The sequence below is a fragment of the Mesoplodon mirus genome, assembly GCF_964341445.2.
Source record: "Mesoplodon mirus genome assembly, chromosome: 3".
Lineage (NCBI taxonomy): Eukaryota > Metazoa > Chordata > Mammalia > Artiodactyla > Ziphiidae > Mesoplodon > Mesoplodon mirus.
Window position 1 is genome coordinate 175871011 of NC_138978.1, and position 22947 is coordinate 175893957.

At 36.5% G+C, this 22947-nt stretch overlaps 2 protein-coding genes across 4 annotated transcripts in view; both read right to left on the minus strand.

Moving 5' to 3' along the window:
• Positions 1 to 2445, minus strand: part of LOC309799318 (kinesin-like protein KIF28P) — a gene marked incomplete at its 3' end in the record, with an annotated part of 28581 nt that extends 26136 nt beyond the window's left edge. Inside the window, exon 1 of the mRNA XM_082612269.1 lies at positions 1539 to 2445. Coding sequence (XP_082468395.1) covers positions 1539 to 1742 — 204 coding nt within the window. The 5' untranslated portion in view covers positions 1743 to 2445. The remainder of the gene's footprint in view (positions 1 to 1538) is intronic.
• A 121-nt stretch (positions 2446 to 2566) lies between these two features.
• Positions 2567 to 22947, minus strand: part of AHCTF1 (AT-hook containing transcription factor 1) — an 85901-nt gene continuing 65520 nt past the window's right edge. The window contains exons 28-36 of one of the 3 annotated variants that reach the window (XM_082615034.1): positions 21761 to 21964; positions 20788 to 21067; positions 18921 to 19044; positions 16654 to 16751; positions 14342 to 14550; positions 10936 to 12775; positions 6172 to 6305; positions 4822 to 4904; positions 2567 to 3030 (exon numbers count right to left, since the gene is read on the minus strand). In XM_082615034.1, the coding sequence (XP_082471160.1) occupies positions 2841 to 3030; positions 4822 to 4904; positions 6172 to 6305; positions 10936 to 12775; positions 14342 to 14550; positions 16654 to 16751; positions 18921 to 19044; positions 20788 to 21067; positions 21761 to 21964 (3162 nt within the window). In that variant the 3' untranslated portion in view covers positions 2567 to 2840. Of the gene's footprint in view, positions 3031 to 4821; positions 4905 to 6171; positions 6306 to 10935; positions 12776 to 14341; positions 14551 to 16653; positions 16752 to 18920; positions 19045 to 20652; positions 21068 to 21760; positions 21965 to 22947 lie in introns of all 3 variants that reach the window. The other 2 variants (XM_082615033.1, XM_082615032.1) reach the window with 2 other exon arrangements.

The window sequence follows — 22947 nt, forward strand, 5'->3', positions numbered from 1 at the left end:
GATCGCACAGTGAAGATAAAGACTGGATATGAAGTTAGAAAATCGGGCAGGGTCTAGGTCACCAAGGCGGTGTAACAGTTGTCCAGGTGTGATCCATAACTCTTTACCCCCAAACCACCTCTTGAATTCATTCTCTTTCCTACTTGCTACTATTCTAGTCTAAGATAACCAACTTTGGTGGTAGATTTGAATCAAATGCAATCACTTTTAACGGACCTAAAGGCTGTATAATTATGTAACTGCTTTACTGCCCATTTCTATATCCTTGTTAACTGTTTAAAACTTGCAGTTAGTTTAGTGATATTTAAGTCCAGTGAAAAATACCCCTGGAATAAATTTCAATGTGTTGATGGGTTAGGTCATAAAATGGTTTTATTTCCCTTTTTCTGGCCAAAACATTTAATTTACTGATCACAAGTTAATTCTTTGACATTTTCTGCATCTGTTCCGAGAAACTATGCCACTTTAGAAACCTTAAATATCTGCTACACTTGAAGTTGTCTAGTTATACCTATAAAGTTATCTAATCATATATCTGCCTGATTGCTAAAATATTTTCTGCAATATAGAGGAATGCCAAGGGACAGGACAGAACTGATAGCAACTGAAAATGTGCAAAGCAGTATTTTGTTTTAATGGACAAGAAAGAAAAAGCAGCAAATTGTACAAGTGGGAAAAAAGATGTAATATGAGGTCATCATTACACTGTATCCCATTCAGAATTAATTACTGTCAAATAAACCTTTGCATGCCGTTCTAGCATACTCTTATCCAAATCTTACTTATCCTTTATGATCATCACAAATGCTTCTAGCTCCAGAAGTCTTCAAGTTCTGTGCAGGCAGAATGAACTATACCTGATCTTTCTCTGGGTGCCAAGATGATTTACCTTACCACGGTACATACTGCTATAAATTATTAACATACGTAGACAGTACACTGTATCCTCAGTTTCTAGTTCAGCGTTTGAGCCACAAAAAACAATCAAAACTCTGCTGAAGGGGTCAATTGTTAACAGTTATCTTAAGATTCAACTATTCCATTGATAATCAAAGATAGGCCAATTGCTAAAGGTCCCAGAATGAGTATAATCCATAAATTGTTTAACAACTGGTGTTTCTGTAAAGTTATATAAATAACATTACACATAAAAGCTTGGAAAATGCAGAGCTCATTCAGAACTGGGAATTTGTTTGCTTATGACCTATTGTTTTTGAGGGACAAAAAGTACATTATTAAAAATACATAGCACATGTCTATATTCACCAAACTGCACTGATTTAAAAAATTATTAACTTGACAATACGTTTTTCTTGTCAATTTTTTTATTGTGCTATTTGCTCAAATGAATGAAATGAAGTGTTTTCTGAATTATGTTTAGATCTTTAAATTACCCATTTAACAAGTTAATTTAAATAAATTTAATATTCGGTAAATGACAAGCAGCTTAAATACAAGTTTGATAATTATTTTAAAAATTAATAAAGTGAAAGTCATAGTCAAACTTTCAACAAGGCAATGTAACATTTATCACTAACCTGACTAAAAGGCTGCACTCGGACTGCCACTCTCACGCTGTCAATACTTGGCATAGGCATTTTCATCATTTTCCCATTATTCGTATTATTTGGTAGAAAAATAATGTAGAAAGTACACTGCTTATGCTTCACACTGAAACACTGAAAGCTTAGCCAACAAAAGCAGGCTGTTTCTAGACAATCAATTATTAATGGTCCATTCATTACACACTATCAATTACCTGTTATAATTGTACAATACTTATTTGATAAATTTTATAGCCCACATCAAGCACCACCACTTAATTGCACACAGACACATTGCAGAGAACAGTGGTTTTTCTTTTCCTTTTTCCACATTTACTCACACTCTTTACCCATCCTCAATATTCTGTGCCTGAGGTCCTATGAGAGTTTGTCATTTTAAAACCTGAATATTAAGGGATTTCTGCGATTCAGTAGCAAGCTCCTTCACAGCAAGAATATTTATAAAATTTGATCAGACTTCTCATTCTATGAATATCAGGCACATACAAGGTGCACTGAATAGCCACGCAACAGGTGTATTTTACATTTCCTTTCTGACTACTCAAACCCTTTTAAGAAGTTGCTAGTGAGCAGTGAACCGGTCAGTCTAACCTGGATAATCAGTCTCTGAATAATTAAGAGACTTTAAGGATAACAGCCTTTAAGCTTGCTGAACAAGAAATGCCAACATTATATTTAACCAATGCATTACTTGGAAAATTACTAATTTGAGGTAGAATGCACAAAATATGTTAAACTACAAAAAAGTGGCAAAATTACATGCCCATAATTCAATTTCTACACAGTAACAGCCTTCCCAATTTATGATTAGAAATCTTAATCACAGAAGCAAAGTGCATACATTATAAAACAGCAACTTAAAAAAAAGTTCAACATCTTCATTTTAAAATTGGTCTAATACTTTTAACCACAGAGAAAGAAAATGGAACCAATACCTACTAGCATATAAAATCATTAATAAAACAGAAATCCCCTCTCAAAAATCTAACAGACACACAGACTACTGTGAAGTATACACTTTATTTAACATTCCAATAATAAGCCATATTGACATATTATATAAATGTATGAAGTCTTAATATAAAATAGAAAAAACTGCCTGGACTAAAAGAATCACACTCCATATGGAGTTACTTTACTTACTGAAGACATTCTGTTTACAAAAATTTATAATAATTTATATAAATTATTTTCTTCCAAATTAGATGATTTTTAATAATCCACATAATTCTGATGACTTTACAAATAGGTGTACATTAAAAACTGGGAAAAAAATTACAGCATTTTTCTGCGTAGAACTTGCTTTGGAAAAGAAGACAATTTCTTCCTGCTCCTTCCAAGACTTTTTCCTGTTACTTCTACAGTCTTTCTTGGTTTGCTCTTTACTCCATCAACTGGGCTTGCCAAGGGGGAAATCAGCTTAATTTCTACTGGAGGAGGTGACCAACTTTCTTTTTCTGTGTTTCTGAAATAAAGATTTAATTTAAGTAACAATAAACATGTTATAATATAAAATGTAATTGGCTTCCCAGTACATTGAAAGAAATCTTAGGGTTTAGTCTTTTCTAGTGCTTTATTTTATAAAGAAGAAGCAAAATAAAACTTTAGTCAAATAAACTAATCAGAGGCAGAGTTAAGGTTTCACATGATAGAAATTTTCTTTATGATTGGGATACTCAAAACAATTACTGCTGAATTTTCATTTAAATGTTTCATATGTATTAGTAAATACTGCTAGGTTACAAGGAGGGGTCAAGTACCAGTAGCCAGTCCATGGAATGAGAGCCCAGCAGGCCCATAATGAGATGTATGAGAAATGACAATTCTCAAATACCAGCAATTAGCAACTGTGTATATATTTTCATAATATGAAATTTTCCACATATACACAAAGCCTATTTATATGTAGTGTTATTATAGTCAAATCATTAAATCATTAATTAAATCATTAAATCATTTTTAAATTAAATCATTTTTAAAGTAAGATAAAATGGATTACTTTGTACTTTTATGAAATTCAACTTAAGCAAAATATATCTGAAATGGAGTAATTTCCCCATGGATGAAATTTTAATGGCTAATAGTGAAATAATCACAGGACTTTAAAAAGTTTTTAACGATTTTTACTGATAGTTAGCTATCTTTACTAAGGTGAAACATCCCACTCCCCTCCCCCAGCTCATTGTAAAAGCAAAGATTCAGTGGGTATTCAACTACTACTAACCTTTTTTTCTTTTTAATTAATTTTTATTGGAGTATAGTTGCTTTACAATGTTGTGTTAGCTTCTACTGCACAGCAAAGTAAGTCAGCCATACATATACATGTATCACCTCCATTTAGGACACTACAGTGCATTAAGTAGAGATCCTTGTATTATACAGTATGTTGCCATCAGCTGTCTACTTTATACATAGTATCAGTAGTGTATATGTGTCAATCCCAATCTCCCAATTCCTCCCATTGCCCCCCTTTCCCCTTGGTATCCATACATTTGTTCTCTATGTCTGTGTCTCTATTTCTGCTTGGCAATTAAGGTCATCTACATCATTTTCCTAGATTCCACATACATGCGTTAATATACAATATTTGTTTTTCTCTTTCTGACTTACTTCACTTTGTATGACAGACTCTAGGTCCATCCAACTCACTACAAATAACTCAATTTCATTTCTTTTTATGGCTGAGTAATATTCTGTTGTATATATGTACCACATCTTCTTCATCCATTCCTCTGTTGATGGGCATTTAGGTTGCCTCCATGACCTGGCTCTTGTATATAGTGCTGCAATGAACATTGGGGTGCATTGTGTCTTTTTGAATTATGGTTTTCTCTGGGTATATGGCCCAGTAGTGGGATTGCTGGGTCATGTGCAGTTCTTTTTTAGTTTTTTAAGGAACCTCCGTACCGTTTTCCATAGTGGCTGTATCAATTTATATTCCCACCAACAGTGTAAGAGGGTTCCCTTTTCTCCACACCCTCTCCAGCATTTATTGTTTGTAGGTTTTTTAATGACGGCCATTCTGACTGGTGTGAGGTGATACCCTTCTTTAAAAAGGATGAATGAATGGGCTTTCATGCTATAAAAGAAAGCCACCTTCTGCAGTGAAATCTAACAATTACACAGAGCCAGTGCATATAAATGCCCCTAAGAATTACCCTTTTCTGATGAGCTTAATTTCTCTTTTTAAGTTAAGAGTCTTCTCTAATTTTAAGAAACAAAACGGAAAAAAATAATAGCATAGAAGAAGTCTTACTTGCTTGCTTGTTTTGTTTTTCCAGTCCTGGTTCTTTTCACTTGTTGCTTTCCCAAAGTTTCAATTGATTGAGCATCATCTTCCTATGGGTTAAAAATTTTAAAAGATGAACCTTATGTAATTAAACAATTGAAATCTAAAAAGTTCCATCCTGAGTCAAGGAATATAGCCGAAGAGTGCTAAATGAATTTAAACTTAACAAATATCAAATGGACTCCTTATATATATATTTTTTTGCTGTACGCGGGCCTCTCACTGTCGTGGCCTCTCCCGTCGCGGAGCACAGGCTCCAGACGCGCAGGCCCAGCCGCTCCACGGCACGTGGGATCCTCCTGGACCGGGGCACGAACCCGCGCCCCCTGCATCGGCAGGCAGACTCCCAACTGGACTCCTTATATTTTTTGGTAGAAACCTTGGTCATCTAGGACAGCTCATTATCCCTTATCCCCACACATTCAGTTATCTCCAAGTCTTATCAATTTTATTCTGGAATGTTTCCATTGTCCCCTGCCCTTTTGTTTCATTGACTCTGTCCAAATCCAGGCTCTCATGGCATAAGAATTAGGCCACCAGTAACTATTTTTCCTCCCTAGAATTCCCTTTTCACCGAAATTACTTAAAGCATGCACATGGCTATTTGCTAGTTTGTGAACAGCCCCATCCCCTTCCTCATGCATCGCCAGGCTTCTGTGCCTTTGCATCTACTGTCTTCTCCTCCAGCAATGCCCATCTCCTTTACCTACAGGGTCTACAGGGTCATCTGGGTATAAATGATTCTTATCATGCTGTGAAATAATTATCTGTATTTTTGCCTCTTCAATTAAACTGAACTCCTGAAAAAAAAGGAATCTGCCTGAATTATTTTTGTGCCTTTGTCCTTGTATAGTAACTGGCTCACAGCAGATAATTCAAGACATGCTTATGAATTAAGACTGGTAAATGTAAGGGTATCATGCTCACATTCAATCCCTGAACTATTTTTATTTTAGAATTACATGCAACTAGTCAGCTCTGAAACACTCTCTCTCCAAGTGTGGCCTGTGGATGACACTCCAGCGGGGTCAGGGACCTACATTTTAAATAAATACATCCAGATAATTATGGTGGGACACTACAATTTAAAAACCCTTCCCCTAATAGGTAATTTAAACTGCAGCTGCCAATAATAAACCATGAGTAACATACCAATCTGTCTTAAAGGTAGTATCCCCAAAAGTGCAGAAAAGACAATTCTGGACTTAACAGTATAAATGTCTGCTCTTTTTTAAAGAAGTTTATCTAGGAAGCACTGCTTAAAAAAATAAAAAGCATGTTTAAATACACATACAAATAAAATCATGCATTTCTTACCAGTTCATCTACAAGTTTCGATGTATTAGATGTGTTTTTCTGCCTGGTCCTTAAAGTAGGAGGTGAGAAGACAAATTGAGAAGATAAATCCGAAACTAATTCTTGCAGCCGCACAGGAGCCTCTATTTTTTTAGCTAAAGAAAGGTAGAAAGAAAGAACAAAACACTGTATATCTATTTATATATATATCTATTTTATATATATAGACATATAAATTCAACTTGCAACAAAAAGCAAGATCTGTGAAGTGCAGTTAAGGGCAATAACATAAAGCACAATAAAAAGAGGTATGGCATATTTGAAGGTTTGTGGCAAGTCTAACAGTGCCATTTTTCCAATAGCATTTGTTCATTTCATGTCTCTGTGTCACATTTTTGGTAATTCTCCCAGTATTTCAAACTTTTTGATTATTATTATACTTGTTACAGTAATCAGTGATCTTTGATGTTACTATCGCAAAAAGATTAGGCTCGCTAAAGCTCAGATGATGATTAGCCGTTTTTAGCAATAAAGTATTTTATAATTAAAGTATGAACATTTAAAAAATACTATTGCACACTTAAAAGACTACAGTATAGTGTAAATATAACTTTTACATGCACTGGGAAACCAAAAAATTTGCGTGACCTGCTTTAATGTGATATTTGCTTTATTGTGATAGTAAGGAACCTAATCTGCAAATATCTCCCAGGTATGCCTGCCCTGTGTAACCTGAGCTACTTTGCTTCATAATTCCTACTTTTCCAGAGGCAAGGTTTTTATTTTAAAAAGTAATTTTATTTACAAAGAAGAGACTCAAACCCTCTTTCCTTTCAGCTTATTCTGAGCCAGTTGTTCCACGCAAGGGGAACAACAGAAAAGTCCACAGCATAACAGGAAAAAAGCAAGCAGAGAAAGTAACAATACAGAAAAACAGGCTGATAGGAAGATTTTCCATAGACAAATAGAAATGGTTTAATTAAGAATTACTTGAAAGTATGTAATTAAAAATATTTATCACACACATCTCAGATTTTTTCCCTGTTTTTACTATAGGGTCTCCATATTAATGGCAGTTAGCAATGTAATTATGGAAGTGGCATGGTGCAGTTGAACCAGACTGCCAGAAATTAAATCCTAGCTTCTGGATTTATTAGCTGTGGGACAAAAAGCAAGTTACCTAAACCTCTCTGTGCCTCAGTTTCTATAAAATGAGATTCAAAATGGCACCTTTAAAGTTACTGTGGAGATTAAAGATTAGAATAATGCTAGTATATGGTAAGTGCTTTATGGATGTTTGCATGTTACAATATTATTATTTCAAGAATATAATTTACAAATCTTTGGAATAAAGTTCCCAAATTATAGTTCAATGATATTTCACCTACTGGGACAATCAAGAGTTCTATAAGATATCAAATTCTGTAAAGCATGTGATTTTTAACAAAAGAAAAAAGAGGGGTGAGGGTCAGAAATAAAAGTCATCTCTGCTCCCAGCTGATAAGTGGCCTAAGTGGCACTGGTGCTAACTCCTTTCTTTTGCAGTTAAGATACAGACAAACAAATCTATGCTCTATGAAAACGATACATTCTATTTTTCTTTTTCCAGGCTACCAGGAGCAACAGCTTCTTTGGCTTTTCAAAGACCAGCTCATATTTTTCACCTACAGTTCCCCACTACACTCAAAGGAATAAAGAAGGAAATACAAAAATACATTATCACGTACAAAAATGTTCAGCCCCACCATTCCTTCCATACGCTTCTATTAGCCAGACAAGACTTTTATTATACTTTCAATTCCTTGCGTACTTCGGTAAGCTTCCTGAGGGTAAGTTTTGGTGGCCAGTGCTACTTAAGGCCTAAGAAGTTCAATAGTCCTATAGATTCAAACCCAATAACGTACTGGTAAACAGCTTTCTGGGAAGGAAAAACCAACAACAACAAAAAAACCCACAACTCTGATTTACAGCATTTACTTATTTCTGTGCTATGAATATTCCATGGCTGGCTCACAAAATTCCTAAATATTTAACAACTGGCTCTCACTAGCCAGCAGGAATCGGCTCCAAGACATCACTATTTATTCATTACCTGGGTGATGTGGGTGCTCAGTTTCACTGAATTTCAATTTCCTCATTGTGGAAAGAAGGAACAATAGTACCTGTACTACAGTGGGTTATACTGAGAATCAAATGAACTGGTGAATGTATACCCTAGTATAGCCTCAGGTATACAGCAAACCCTTCTTAAATATCTGCTGCTGAGTAATGGAATTTGAGAAAATCTACTGAAATGTAAAGCTTTACATTCTTTTTAGTTAGTGATTCTACGATATCCATTTCTTTGACATGTTTCAGTTAAACAGAGGATGGCCTCCAGCTTTCTAATCATATAATATTTCTGTATCCACTCTTCTCTGTACCTCCCACCCCTCCCTGAAGGAGTTTTTTTTTTTTTTTAATGCAAGTTAAATAGGCACAAGGGACAGAAGGTATTCTAAGAGTGTAGAAACTATAATCTGAGGGCAAAATAAGAAAGGAAACTAATGATGGTGTTAATTGCTTTGTTGAAGTAGTGAATACTCAATACTCATAAGAACCCTATGTAGTAGGCATTATTACCCACATTGTAAAGATGAGAAAACAAGATTCAGAAAGGTTAAATGATTTTCTGCCCAGCTAGTACGTGGCAGAAGTGAGAAATCTCAGTCCCAAATTTCTTATCACCTCTAACCTCATAATAGAAGATGCTTATTGTTAATACCAGCAAATCTGAAGACAATTCAAATACCTGGCAGGAGAATGCTTGAGTGATCTGCGGCATATAAGTGAGATGAAATGCCACACGTGGACTCTATCAATGTGTAAAAAACAAACAAAAAAACAAAACCACAAACACTCAGGGTTTTGAGGAAAAATGCTCATGAAATAAGTAGGAGGTGGGGGGAGCAGTATATATATCTATACACAAACCGTAGTTTGTTGGGTTTTATAAAAAACAAACTATATATTCAACTAGAAGGATATACAAGAAAATGTGAACAGTGGTTATTGGTCCTCTAGTTGACTAGATTAAATACTTCTAATTTCTAATTTTCTGTGGCAGGCATATACTATTTTTATTACAGAAAAAAATTATAGTTAACATGTATACAGATGACGACTATGTAAAGATAACAAATATCAGAATTATTGAGATGTCTGGCTATGCTCTACCAAAAGAACCCCCCAATTTTGCATTTACTATACTCTAAAAGTCATTAGAAAAGTATAAAAGAATTGTTAATGACATTCTTCTACCACTCACTGTTCTTCTTCATTTTAACTTTTATCTAAAATAGCAGCTTAGTAAAGTCAGCTAAAATCTCACACATTTGGTCATTTCATTTTCCTCCATGCCAAGTATAAGCATAACCACACTTTCCCAACAGCATGAAGAAACTGGATTATACAGTACTACCAAAATCTCCTATAACTACAGATCATTTTTTGGTCAAATGATCAATTCTATGGCAAAGGGCCCTTTCCTGGGCTTGTGCTATATAAATATAACAATTGGACTTCATGCACACAATATACTTAAAGAGGTTTTTGCACAGTGAATGTTGAAGACAGAAAATTTCAGTTTGCAGATTTTTAAATGACTTATCTTTCTCTTGGCCTTCCCCAAGTCAGGAAGCAACTATATAGGATGTTCACTAATGTATTTAAAAATGCATGCAACAGGGCTTCCCTGGTGGCGCAGTGGTTGAGAGTACGCCTGCCGATGCAGGGGACGCGGGTTCGTGCCCCGGTCTGGGAGGATCCCACATGCCACAGAGCGGCTGGGCCCGTAAGCCGTGGCTGCTGGGCCTGCGCGTCCGGAGCCTGTGCTCCGCGACAGGGGAGGCCGCAACAGTGAGAGGCCCGCATACCGTTAAAAAAAAAAAAAAATGCACGCAACAGTTTAAAAAAGTTTAGTAGAACAACAAAGACACCTACTTTACTTACAAGTCCCTAATCTTTATCAGCACCTTTTTAGACCGTTTTCCTTAACTGTCTCCCTCACTGAATTCCCCTCCCCCTGCAAGAAGTCTTAATAGCACAGATAATACTGTATATCTGTTTATGTACTTTATGTATATCTCTGCCTTATACATAAAAAAGAGTAAGATATTTTCACCCTTTTGGGAGAGACATCACTCCTGTTGAGAAGGTATGAACTATACCAACCAAACAGTACAATCATTAGCTCATTTATCATCAGTGAGGGAGGTTGGGCATGTAGCCTTGCCAGTTCATAGACAATAGGGAATATGGATTTAAATAATTTCTGTATTGTAATCAACAGAATTCTACTGCTGTTTCCCTTCAAAACAATTTGAAGTTGTGGACATCACCTGGGATATGAGCCAAAAATGATGGTTCTATCTGGGGAGAAACCAAAATTAAGTCACATGATATAAGGGCAGAATGAAGAGAAATAATACTATTCTAAAAAAAATTAAACCTATGTCAAGTGAATTATAGGATTTAAAAAATCATGGTGAAACAGAAATTCTTGAATCTAAAAATGAACTTTAAAATATAAAATATTTAAATTTTACCATCAAAAGATCAAAATTGGTTTTTGTTTTTGTTTTTTTGAAGGGGGAGGAATTCCCTGTAACTACAAATCATTTTTAGGAGAAATAATCCATTAGTGCCTTAACACAAAATCTAATCATGTTTGAACCAACAGAATTTTTTTTAAACTGAAGACTTTGAATGAGATGAAAATTATGCTTTGAAAAGAAATAAAAGTACCTTTCTCTTTCCTTGGAACCTTTGACACAGAAGAAAATAAAAAAGACTCATTTTTTGGTTCAGAAAGGTCCGGCAACAAGATGGCCTTGCTAGATCTAGTCCTTGTGCTATGGGAAGATTTAGCCAAAGCAACTGTGGCAAGCAATTTTTCTTCTTGGTCATTTGGTTCTTTGTCTGTCATTTCTTCATCTATGCATTTTTCTGATATTGAGCGTAATAAACGTTTTTGGCTTTGGTTTTCAGTCCTTTTTGTAAGCTTCTTCTTAGAGCTCATCGCTGTAACAAGTTCCTCATTTGGCACTAAAACTGATTTTTCTAAAGCTGGTTTTCCAACATCAGCATTTTCACTTTTAGCTGGGGTGTTTCTTGTAGATCTCCTTTGGATGCTGAGACCTTCTCTCTTCTTGAGACTTCTTGCTTCCTTAACAGCCTTAGATTCTACATCTTCAGATGGATTAATTTTTCTTGGTCTACCACGTTTCCTAGGTGTAGCAGGAGTATTAAATTCTGCTTGAAGAGTCAACTGGGATGAACCAAGTTTGGAATCTTCTATTACATCTGACGCACTAACTTCCCTCTTTTTAACCCTTTTACTATGTTGAAGAGGCAGTTGATCTTCAATGGACTCCCCATCTTGTTTATATCCTGTATTTTTAGAAGTTTCCAAATTAGCACTTCTCAATTTCCTGGTACTTCTGCTAGGACTTGCTACTTTAGTGACTTTCAGATCATTTATAACTTCAACACTTTCCTGATTTTCGAGAGATTTTTTAATTCGTTTAGGAGTCCTTTTTGTAACAGATGAAAGCTTAACTTCTTTTCTAAAAGAAGTTTCTTCAGTTGCTGGTTCCCACAGCTGAGATGATTTTAACCTTCTTAATTCCCTACCTGGAGTAACCTGTAATTCTGGTTCCACAGAATTAATATTTTCTAAAGTGTCTTGAGTAATTTCTTTTTTTCTCTTTCCTCTCCTAGGAGTAATAGAATTTTGAGGTATTTGCTGGTTATGAGATATTCCTTTATCATCAGAACAGGCACAGGCACTTTCAAAAGCCCCCGAAATTTCTTTTGTTTTCCTAGTTTTCTTCATAACTGAAAGTCCCAGCATCTCAGGAGTAGCAACATCTGATGACTCTTCCTGTTGTGCCGATTTGACATTCAGGTTTTGGACACGTCCTCTTTTGCGAGTTCTGGAGGAAATCATGTCATTAACTTCGCTGACATTTATAGTCACCGTACTTGTTTCCTGAACAGTCTTAAATGTAGATTTGGCTAACTTGGTGGAACACATTACCTTTTGGCTTATTAAAGGTATGTTTTCTTGAATGGACTGTTCCATTGTATCTGAAGTAATTTCTTTACTTCTTGTGTCTTTAATTACATCTAATAAATTTTCTGCGATTGCTACTTTAATTGGTTCAGGCACATATGGTAATGTCTCTACCCTTTGGGACTCCTGATCACTAGTTATGACAGATGGCAAATTTGCAACATGTCCGTGATTATCATTTTCCCCACTGTATATATGTTTTTCCTCAGTGGCTGCATTAGCTGCTTTAGCTAGCACATTAGATGCTGCAGAATCACCTGTCTCTACTTCTCCTTCTTCACCTTCCAAAATCAAGGTAAAGTTGCTCTGTGGCACAAAAAGTTCCCCATCTACTTCAGCAATGTCACACTCAGCAGAGTCTTTGTTATCAGGTAAGTCACAAAACTGTTGCTCAATGGTATCAAAATTGTATCGAAGCTTAAGAGTTCCTGAGGGATACAACTCATTAAATGAAAGATTCCTAGCCTCTTGTCCTAAATCTTGAACTTCAAGCTTTTCATGTTCAATTACCTAAAAGGAATTAAAGATAAGAGACTGTTAATGTATACATTTACATTAACCTAAAGCATAAATTTTTTTCATGACCACCTCTCCCTTGGTGTATGAATTGTTAAACATAAACTACATCTGATATGGCATATACTTATGGGTTTACTTTATAAAATATCCATTTAAGCAATCAGACTTTCTCATTCAGTCAAAATAACTAGATAGAAAAAGATTGAGATTCTGAATGGAATTAAAAGTAGAATTCTACATTTCCCTGGCTAAAAAAGACAGTCTTAACAAAACCTTAAAAAATTATTATGATGCTAACTAACAGTTGTGATAATTAAGGACTTACTCTATTCTCACCCAAGGAAAGAAAAATTAACCGGAGAAAAAGAAACAACCCCCAAACTGTGTTTTAATGATAATCCCCAAATTACCTAACTAACCACACTTTTTCTAAACAGCATGATCCCCATAAGGTTGAAGAAGAATTCACCTACATAAGCTCCCTTGGGCTAGACTCAATCCTCTTCCCTTTGCTGGGGCTGCATAAACCATGAAATTCCTAAGGCTTTCAAGTTCAGTACCTCTCTTGCAAGGGTTTGGTGGAAGAAGGAATGCTCCTTGCATTTACCTTTTGGTAAGGGAAGGGGAGAAAAAGGAGGAGGCAGAAAGTAACAGAGAGATCTCCTGACCAAGAAGGTAGAACATTACCACCCACCTAAACAATGACATTTTCCCACTCCCCAAACATTCAGTGAAATGAAAGACTGGAAATACCCAGAAATGAGGATTCCCATTTACACCATGCCCACAAATTGTGTTAGCTTCCCAGCTGAAGGAACAGGGACTTTATCCTTCTAACTCACGGTGAGAATACTCATGAAACTGAATATGGATAACCATGACATTTCTATGAGTTAAACCTCCCAAATATTATACAATCACATCTCTATAAATAATTAGAAGAGGTGATTTTTCTTCATCTTAAATTCATTTATCATATAAAAGTTGCCTGTTGATAATAAAAGAGATTTGGTGGAATTTTAAGAAATGTAAGTCATATTAAATACCAACCCCACACACATACAAAAAAAAGTCCCCACCTTTCTGGAGCGTCTAAGAAGTTAAACCCCAGCCAGCAGAACAGAATTTTCCCACAAGTATGAATGGGGGGGTGGGGGGGGCGTGGGGCGGGGGAAGAATCCTATTTAACTGTACTCGATTATTCTCAAATATAAGCTCTGGATAGTTTCGATGTCATACATGTCTCTAGAGTAACCAATAGCTGTTTTCTTATGGCTAAAAGAACTTTCATTTGAACCGGATACTGAGCAAAAATTAAATTATTAAAATTGTGACTTCTTTAACACAGCCTTTTGGTTTTCATGAAAAACAATTTCTTAAAGGATGTGCTCCATAATTCCACAATATATTTATATACTTTTTTGAACGCAGATTTTTTTAAAGAGGTTTTCATATAGCAGTCAAATAAATGAATACATCAGATTTGAACTATGGTTTGAAACTGAACTAAACCAAAACTGAAAGACTGACAAAGAAATAAAAAATTATTTTTTTTACATGAATTTCTTGAGTATCAGGAGAATCATCAGAAATTGGAGGCTTTTCTTCTGGTAAGTCAACACTTGCTTTTAGTATATCAACTTCTACTTCATGATCTTCTTTTAAGTTCAGTGCTGTTTCCTGGTCAAGCCTATGTTCAGAGATAATAGGGCCTTCAGAGACAACAAGCCCAGAGCTTCCACTATCACCAAGAACATCAGCCATAGCTGAAAGAAAAATGAGAGTTAATCTTCCATATTTTAAACTAAAAACAAAAAAGATATATACACAACTGGGGAAGCAAACAGAAGGGAAAAGGCTGCATTGCACTTAATGTTTCCTTGAAAAACTGTCATAATGCCAAAAAATTTCTAACATCTTAAAAGAGGAAAAGCCTATGAGGATTTACGTATCACTCCTGTTTCATCAGTATCCAATCACTCAGTTTAAACAATACATATTTGCTTTCCACAAAAATAAAACACAGTAGATAAATTTTACATTTAAAAATGACAACTTTGGTTTTTCTCAACTAGAATATAATTCTTGCCCTTACTGTGAAACTTCAATATGATGATAAACTGCTCTGAGGAGCTCAGATGTGTTTGTTCCTTATTAATCTGAAAATTATGTTCACCAGGTGACTACTAGACAACCAGCTATCCTTGTTGAGCCATTACAGAGTTACATGAGGGACATGCAATCTGGGCTTTGATCTGGCTAGATCAATTATCTAGTCCTTTGTGAAAAGGACTAGATATTTCCCTTTTGGCAGAAAGCATCCAAATGGCCACATAGTCTACCATTTAAATAAATTGGGGGGGATCATAAAGAAAATTTTCTCCTTATCTTTCACCTTCCTCTTTAAACAACCTTTACTGGCGAAAACAATAAAATATTAAAAATCTGTGCACACTCCTTGACCCAGCAAGGCCAAGTTTAGGAATCTGCTCAAAAGAAACACTGACAAAGACTGTGCAAAGATGCATACACAATAATATTCACTGCAAAAATGAGACAGCAAAACAAACAAAAATGGTCATCAGGTCAAACTGTTCACCAATCAGCAATTAGTTAAGCACGCCACAGAACATCCATACTATGAAATACTATTATAGCCACTAAAAAGAACAGAATTAATCTGTATTAATGACATGGGAAAATATCTTAAATATACTGTTAAGTGAAAAAGAAAGTTGTTTTTGATTATAATAAATTTAATTGTTAATAATTTATAATAGCTAACATTTATTGAGCTTTTATTAACAGTGAAAGCTATTAAATTTTATAGACAAAGAAACAGAGGTATAGCTCATAGTCTTATACATAGTAAGTGCAGAACAGGGTTATGAACCCAAGCAGTCTTTTTAAATCCTTGGTATTCTCTATCCACCACACTTAACCTCCTCTTTCAACATATTGGGAAAAAATGCACAGGAAAAAAACTCAGGGAAAAGACACTTTCTTAATAATAGATTCTTAAACTGGGTAACCGGGTTATGGGGATTTTTACTTTATATGTGAGACTACGATTTCCTGATTATTTTACAGTAAATATATATTACATTCTTAATGGGCGGGGTGTGTGGGGGGGTGGGGGGAGAACAGGTATACTCAAGCTTGTCCTAAGCCCTATTCATAATGTGACAGGAGGAGGATATAACGGTTAAGAACATGAGCTCTAGAGCCAGACAGTGTCAACACCATATGTGAAATGCTTAGACAAGTCCTCACGTGAAATGCTTAGACAAGTTCTAGGCACAGGCATTCAAGGTGTCTGCTTTCCCTAAACCCAACTGTGAGTTCAATGAGGAAAATATATCTTCCTCGTCTCTGTATAGTCAGGGTCTAACTGAGAGGAGGCACTCAAAAAAAAAAACAAATTCCATGTATCTGTCCATTTTCCCTGGAAAAAATTCAGTCATTTGAGATTATTTTCTAATAATAATAAGCCAATCTTGGCTATATGTTACCACAAACACAGAACAAATATGGAAGTTTCCCTGTATATATAACTGAATCTCAGAAGATCAAAAAGCAGGTGTGCAGTCTGGCTGGAGACTGGTAATTCACTTTGCTCTTCTTTAAATATATCCACAAAAACCATTCTAAGACTTCCACTATGAGAACCACAGAGTGTTTTATAAACAACCCACTGTTTGGCAGCTGACACACCTCCTCAGAATTCTATTTTTAGCTGGGGAAACAACTGGAGAATAACTGAGATAACGAAGTCTGGATTATTATCCAGATTCTTTTGTCCTAAGAATAGAACACTCTTTAGACACAACACTAAAATGAAATCATTCTAAAGTCAAAATAATACATACATTTATTGTTACCTGCTCTAATTGTAGAGGTACAGCTTTCAACAGATACCAGTCCTTCGTCTAAAACAGGTTCCTTGGACTTCGGGGTGAGGATTTTCCTTTAGAAATAGAAATATATACTTTAGTGTGTAAGAAGATTCCATCTGCTCTAATCTGCTTTACCCAATTCTTACTTTTCATTTTGTTCATGAAAACTGAGGTTCAGAGAAAATACCATGCAACTTCATCCACAATACTACTAAATAATTTACAAGTGAATTTAGAAACAAGTAATGCTGTATTTGTTTTTCCTATTTTCTAAATTTTTTTTGTTGAATACAATGGCATGACCTTAAACTACAAATAAAATGATTTAAAAATGCTGGTCAGTATAAATTACACTTAGGACAATTTTTAATTATCTGTGGCCACATTCTTCAAATAAATCTATCAAATATTATGGACATTTCCCCCATATACTCCGTAGAATCAGATTCAATATTTTAATGCTAACTGGAAAGCACATGATAAATGACTCAAAATCGGAGACCAGTGTGACCTGCATTAATTCACTTGATAAGTGTTCTGGAAAGATGTTGACAGTGGTCCCTTTCTATTCTGAGCTGGCCTTTCCCTAAAGCCAACTAAAGCATGCTGATTTTTTTAAACTGGACAAACTGCAAAGTAAATTCAAGAAAAAGTATGTATTTGGAATATATACACATTTATCTGTAGGTATATTTGTAAGACTTAACTTAATCACAATACTTATAGTAAGGATAACTAAGAACCCACAACCAAATAAGTTTACATTTAAAAAGGAACTAGCTTGCCAAGGATGGTGAATATTCACCTAGATTGTTACTGATGACCACAAAGTTTCTGGTCAAGTGAATGCTCTTTTGATTTGCCATTGTTGTAATTATCCATCAAATCCATTACAATAAATATTAGTTTTCATTAAAATTTAAAAAACCTTAGAATTAAACAACAAAACAATCTTGATAATCCTTTTGTACTGTTTCTCCCTCTTTTTCCATGAAGGCCTGGCAAAGATCACAGTTAATCAGGATTTCTCTTCCAGAAGTGAAGCATCTGATTGAGTTCAATGTATGACAGAGAGGTGACTATCATGATACTGATTTTTGTGGGTGGTTTGTGAAGTCACTCTCAAGACTTATAAAGTAATGAACCATTTACAATGCCTTAAATTATCACATTTTATGTGGGCTGATCTTAGTAAATTACCCTTACTACTTCTTGATAACTGAAGCTGCAACTCTTTTGGTATTCTCTACAACAGCAGTCAACCTTTTTGGCACCAGGGACCACTTTCACAGAAGACAATTTTTCCATGGATGAAGGGGGATGGTTCAGGCAGTAATGCGAGCGATGGGGAGCGACAGATGAAGCTTCACTTGCTCGCCCACCACTCACCTCCTGCTGTGCGGCCTGGTTCCTAACCGGTACCAGTCCGCAGCCGGTCCGCAGCCCGGGGGTTGGAGACCCCTGCTCTGCAACAGTGTTACTCAAAGTGCTGATATACAATGTTTCCAGTCTTGCAGTGAGATAAGGAGTTTATGCCAGAAGGTCAATCAATCAATTACTTCACTGATTAGCTCAGCTGACTTTCAAAAAAGGCTACTGATATATATTCTAACAGAAGCTGCTATCTTGTTGTAGACCATAAACTGGGAACTGGCATCAATCTTATCAGACCGCACTTTAAGAAGCACTGCCATACATCATCTAGTACACTGGCTAAATGTGTTAAGTGCTAAATGAAACGGAATAATTGGGAGCATAACAGTTCAAGCAGTCACTGAAAAACAAAAACTGCTAGAGTCTTGTATCAATCAAATGGCAGGGAACACTACTGCCTCTGAACCATCTCCCTTATGCTCTGTCTTGGTGCTATAGGATACATACCTGATCATCCTAAAACCACTGAAAATGGGAGGGCATGGAGGGATGCGTGGCTGTGAGTGACACTTTCGGTTTTCAACAAAAATAGAATCACCGAAGAATATTAAAGAGTTCTGCCTCAATTTATCATGTCTCTATATATTTAGGAAACATCTGGTATCATTCTCAGATTTCATAATAACTATGAAATAACACACAGTTGTACAAATGAACTTCTTTCATAACAGAAAACATTACCAAAATGGAAATGCCGAAGATCAAAATAAGAGCTAATCTATGCATAGAACAAATATCAATATTTACTACTGCTTCACAGTTTCATTAAACTTTATTAATATTTGAAATTTTCTCTATAAACTTACCCTTCACAGACTGATGGTATACAAAGAGAAGCTTCAACTCCTTGAATGGGGCTTAAGGTATTTAATTCTGAAAGTGCCCCCTCTGCAACTGAGAGATCCTTTGTTTCTGCATCTTCTAAAGTGCCTAAAAATCACACAATTAAGGACATTCATAATTATTTATGCTAAATGTTTAGCGATTACTCACGGTCTGGCCTATTACTTTTTAATAAGTTGTTGGGTCTGCTTTTTGTACTTTTAGATTTACTCCACTGGCATCAGACTGCAAGTTCCTTCTAATTCTCTGAGCCTAGGTCAAGAGCCCCCCTCCCAACCCCCTCTCTTTCATCTACCACTCACACTTTTGGCTTAACAGGCACTGTTGCAAGTGTTTTACATTTAAGAACTCTCTTAATCCTCAACATCCAAAGAGGTAGTACTATTACTCCCATTTTACAGATGAGAAAACAGAAGCATATGGTTACACTGCTTATCCCAGATCACAAACCTAGTAACTAGCTGAGCTAGTAAGATTCAAATCTAGCTTATTTCACTCTAAAGTTTGTGCTATATAATCCCCCACAAAAACAATAAAAATTTCTATCTGAGACTGTCTAATCATTTTAGGACTAATCAATGAAGACACTGCCATGAACATCCTTGTCGAACATTTACCATTCAAATATTTTAGTGGAACACAGCACATCAAAAGAGTAATGTAAACTTCTAAACATATGCTATTTATAAAGAGAGTGTTAAATCCTTAGAGCAATTAATAATGTGTATGTTTATTAAATAAAGACATCATAGCCCAAACTTCACGGCATTCACATTTTGAGAAACCTTAGTTCAGCTTAAGCAGAACGTATTTCCCCAAAGAAACCACTATGACACAGATTTTTATATAAGTATTGGGTTTTACATATTTAAAGTTAAGAATTACCTTTAAATCTATGCAGGGGTAAGAAACATAAAAATAGAATAACTTTTCTGATCCACCAATTCTAAGCCAAATCTCTCCCCTTCCTGGTGTTCTACTGGTCCTTTCTATATTCCCCAGTGTAGCATTTATCAAACTGCATTGTACGTGCTTGTTTGATATAATCCACTAGGTTCAAAATTACATGTGGGCAGGTGCTATGTCTACTTATTACTTTATCACTTAACACTTAGCACACACAAAGCCGGAGCCCACCTGTTGCACATAAATTAGGGGCTCAAAAATTTTTTGACAAATGAATATAAAGACAATAAATTCATGGGTCTTTGGACATTACTTTTCAGTTTCCAGTGATTATTTTGGAGGTAGGGATGGAGAGTAGAATGAACTTCCTGTTTTCTGAGCAGCTTTCTAGAAAGTTGAGGCTGCTGTATGGATAAGTTAACCTAGTCTGTAAAGGTAGTATTATTATTTCTCATAGCTATAGGAAGACCTTAAGTCACACTGATACCTGACATTTCTTCCTTAACCATTACTGTTCTTTTCCAAATTTCATTTCCAAATGAAAACAGAACACACATTAAGTTCTCCTCTCCTCAAATCTCATACCTACTTATAATGAATGTAACAATATAAGTAAGCCATATTTGTAAGTGGAAAGAATTAAGATATGTGTATTATGTCTAGAACCTACTGTGCTGTGACCATATAATTATTTAACCCCGATGCTTTTCTTATGACAGAAAAACCTCTATTACAAATTTTACTGAAGAGTATCAATGGCCATTTTGAATATTTGGGATGAGTTCTTACCCATTTGTTTCTCCAGGTCTGGAGGAGTTACTTCCAATTCAAATGTATCTTTATCACTGTTCTCAGTCTGTTCAGTTAAATTAGTAATTTGTTCAGTGGAAGAGCGTGTCACTGGCTTAGAGGCCATGAAAATACCTTCAAAGTCTTCTGGTGATGGAGCATCCTGATACTCCAAGGTAGTCTGGTCTGATCTGGTTGAAATATTGCTATTTTGTATGCTCACATCCAGCTTCTCCAAACTTTGTGAAGTTGTATCCTGTGACCTCACATTCATTTCCTGATGGTCCTTTTCAGGGTTATTCAGGGGAAAAGATGTTGCCTTATCTTTATTCTTCAGCCATTCAGCTTCTGCTGGAACTGCACATTTATGGAAAGGTGCAGTAATAAATGCTTTTGTTTTGCTGTCATCTGCAGCCTGTTAAGTAAAAGGTTTGGAGAAAAATAATTTTACTAGTAAAAATCAGTCACGTCTAAGCTATCCATCCCAATCATACCCACCCCACCCTTTCCACGTTCCGTTTTTCTCCAAATTCTTTTACCCATCAAAATTCACTTATTTTAAATCCATTCTCTTCAGATTGCTGATTAAAAGTTAATGACTGTTAATGGTTCTCTAACTGGTAATAGATCACTAATCCCAAAAGACTAAAACACAGAATAGGGAAGATGCCCAATAAGCACCAATGAGCTCCTATTAACCTACAGTGGAGCTCTGAAGACATACCCTCCCTAAATAGACAACGAAGTAGGAACTTAATAAGAGAAGCAGTACAATACGGGTTAAAAAACAAAGAAATTTAAAAAAACAAAACAAAACAATTCTAGTCCCATTTCTACCACCAAATAGCTATTTGGTTATAGATAATTTGACTTGGTGCTTCTAGCCCTATTTTCTTCACCTGTAAGTGATGGGTTTGGCTTAGCCAAGGCCCTAAAGTTGCCTTCTGAACCAATGTCTTCTGATTTTATGACTACCTGTAGTCTGTATATAAAGTCTGTATATAAAAATCTATAGTGATATTATATAAATCAATTTATCTAACTTTTTACTTATAAGAGCTAATATATTCTTATTAAATCCTTTTGTTCCAACTATTATCAAACTTACTCCAGCAGTCCATTTTGTGGTTATGCCTTCTTCCATGAATGAAATTCTAGTTTCTTTAAGTCGTAAAGGAGGAGTAAGAGACCTTCCAGGTGACAAAGAGGGAGACGCTAAAGGTGTTGTTCGAAGACCAGACCTTAGGATGGATTGAGGAGTGAACTCGGCAAATCCAGGGGAAGTAACTGACATTGCCAAAGTCTTAGCTTTCTATGACAAAGAGCAAATGGAATTCACCATTAGTGTTTGTAAAACGCACCTACACAAGGACAGACAGGGCCAAGCGAGTCACAATGGTGGCTATATTCTCATCTCCAATAAAAATCTCAATAAAAAGTTGTATTAGACTTCCAGGGAAGATGGCGGAAGAGTAAGATGCGGAGATCACCTTCCTCCCCACAGATACACCAGAAATACAGCTACACGTGGAACAACTCCTACAAAACACCTACTGAATGCTGGCAGAAGACCTCAGACCTCCCAAAAGGCAAGGAACTCCCCACGTACCTGGGTAGGGCAAAAGAAAAAAGAATAAACAGAGACAAAAGGATAGGGACGGGACCTGCACCAGTGGGAGGGAGCCGTGAAGGAGGAAAGGTTTCCACACACTAGGAAGCCCCTTCGCGGGCGGAGACTGTGGGTAGCAGAGGGGGAAAGCTTCCGAGTCGCAGAGGAGAGCACAGCAACAGGGGTGCGGAGGGCAAAGCTGAGAGATTCCCGCACAGAGGATCGGTGCCGACCGGCACTCACCAGCCCGAGAGGCTTGTCTGCTCGCCTGCCGGGACGGGTGGGGCTGGGAGCTGAGGCTCGGGCTTCGGTCGGAACGCAGGGAGAGGACTGGGGCTGGCGACGTGAACAAAGCCTGAAGGGGCTAATGTGCCACAGCTAGCCAGGAGGGAGTCCGGGAAAAAGTCTGGAGCTGCCGAAGAGACAAGAGACTTTTTCTTCCCTCTTTATTTCCTGGTGCGCGAGGAGAGGGGAATAAGAACGCTGCTTAAAGGAGCTCCAGAGACGGGCGCGAGCCGCGGCTGAAAGCGCGGACCCCAGAGACGGGCGTGGGACCCTGGGGCTGCTGCTGCCACTGACAAGAGGCCTGTGTGCGAGCGCAGGTCACTGTCCACGCCCCACTTCCGGGGAGTCTGTGCAGCCCGTCACTGCCAGGGTCCCGGGATCCAGGGACGGCTTCCCCAGGA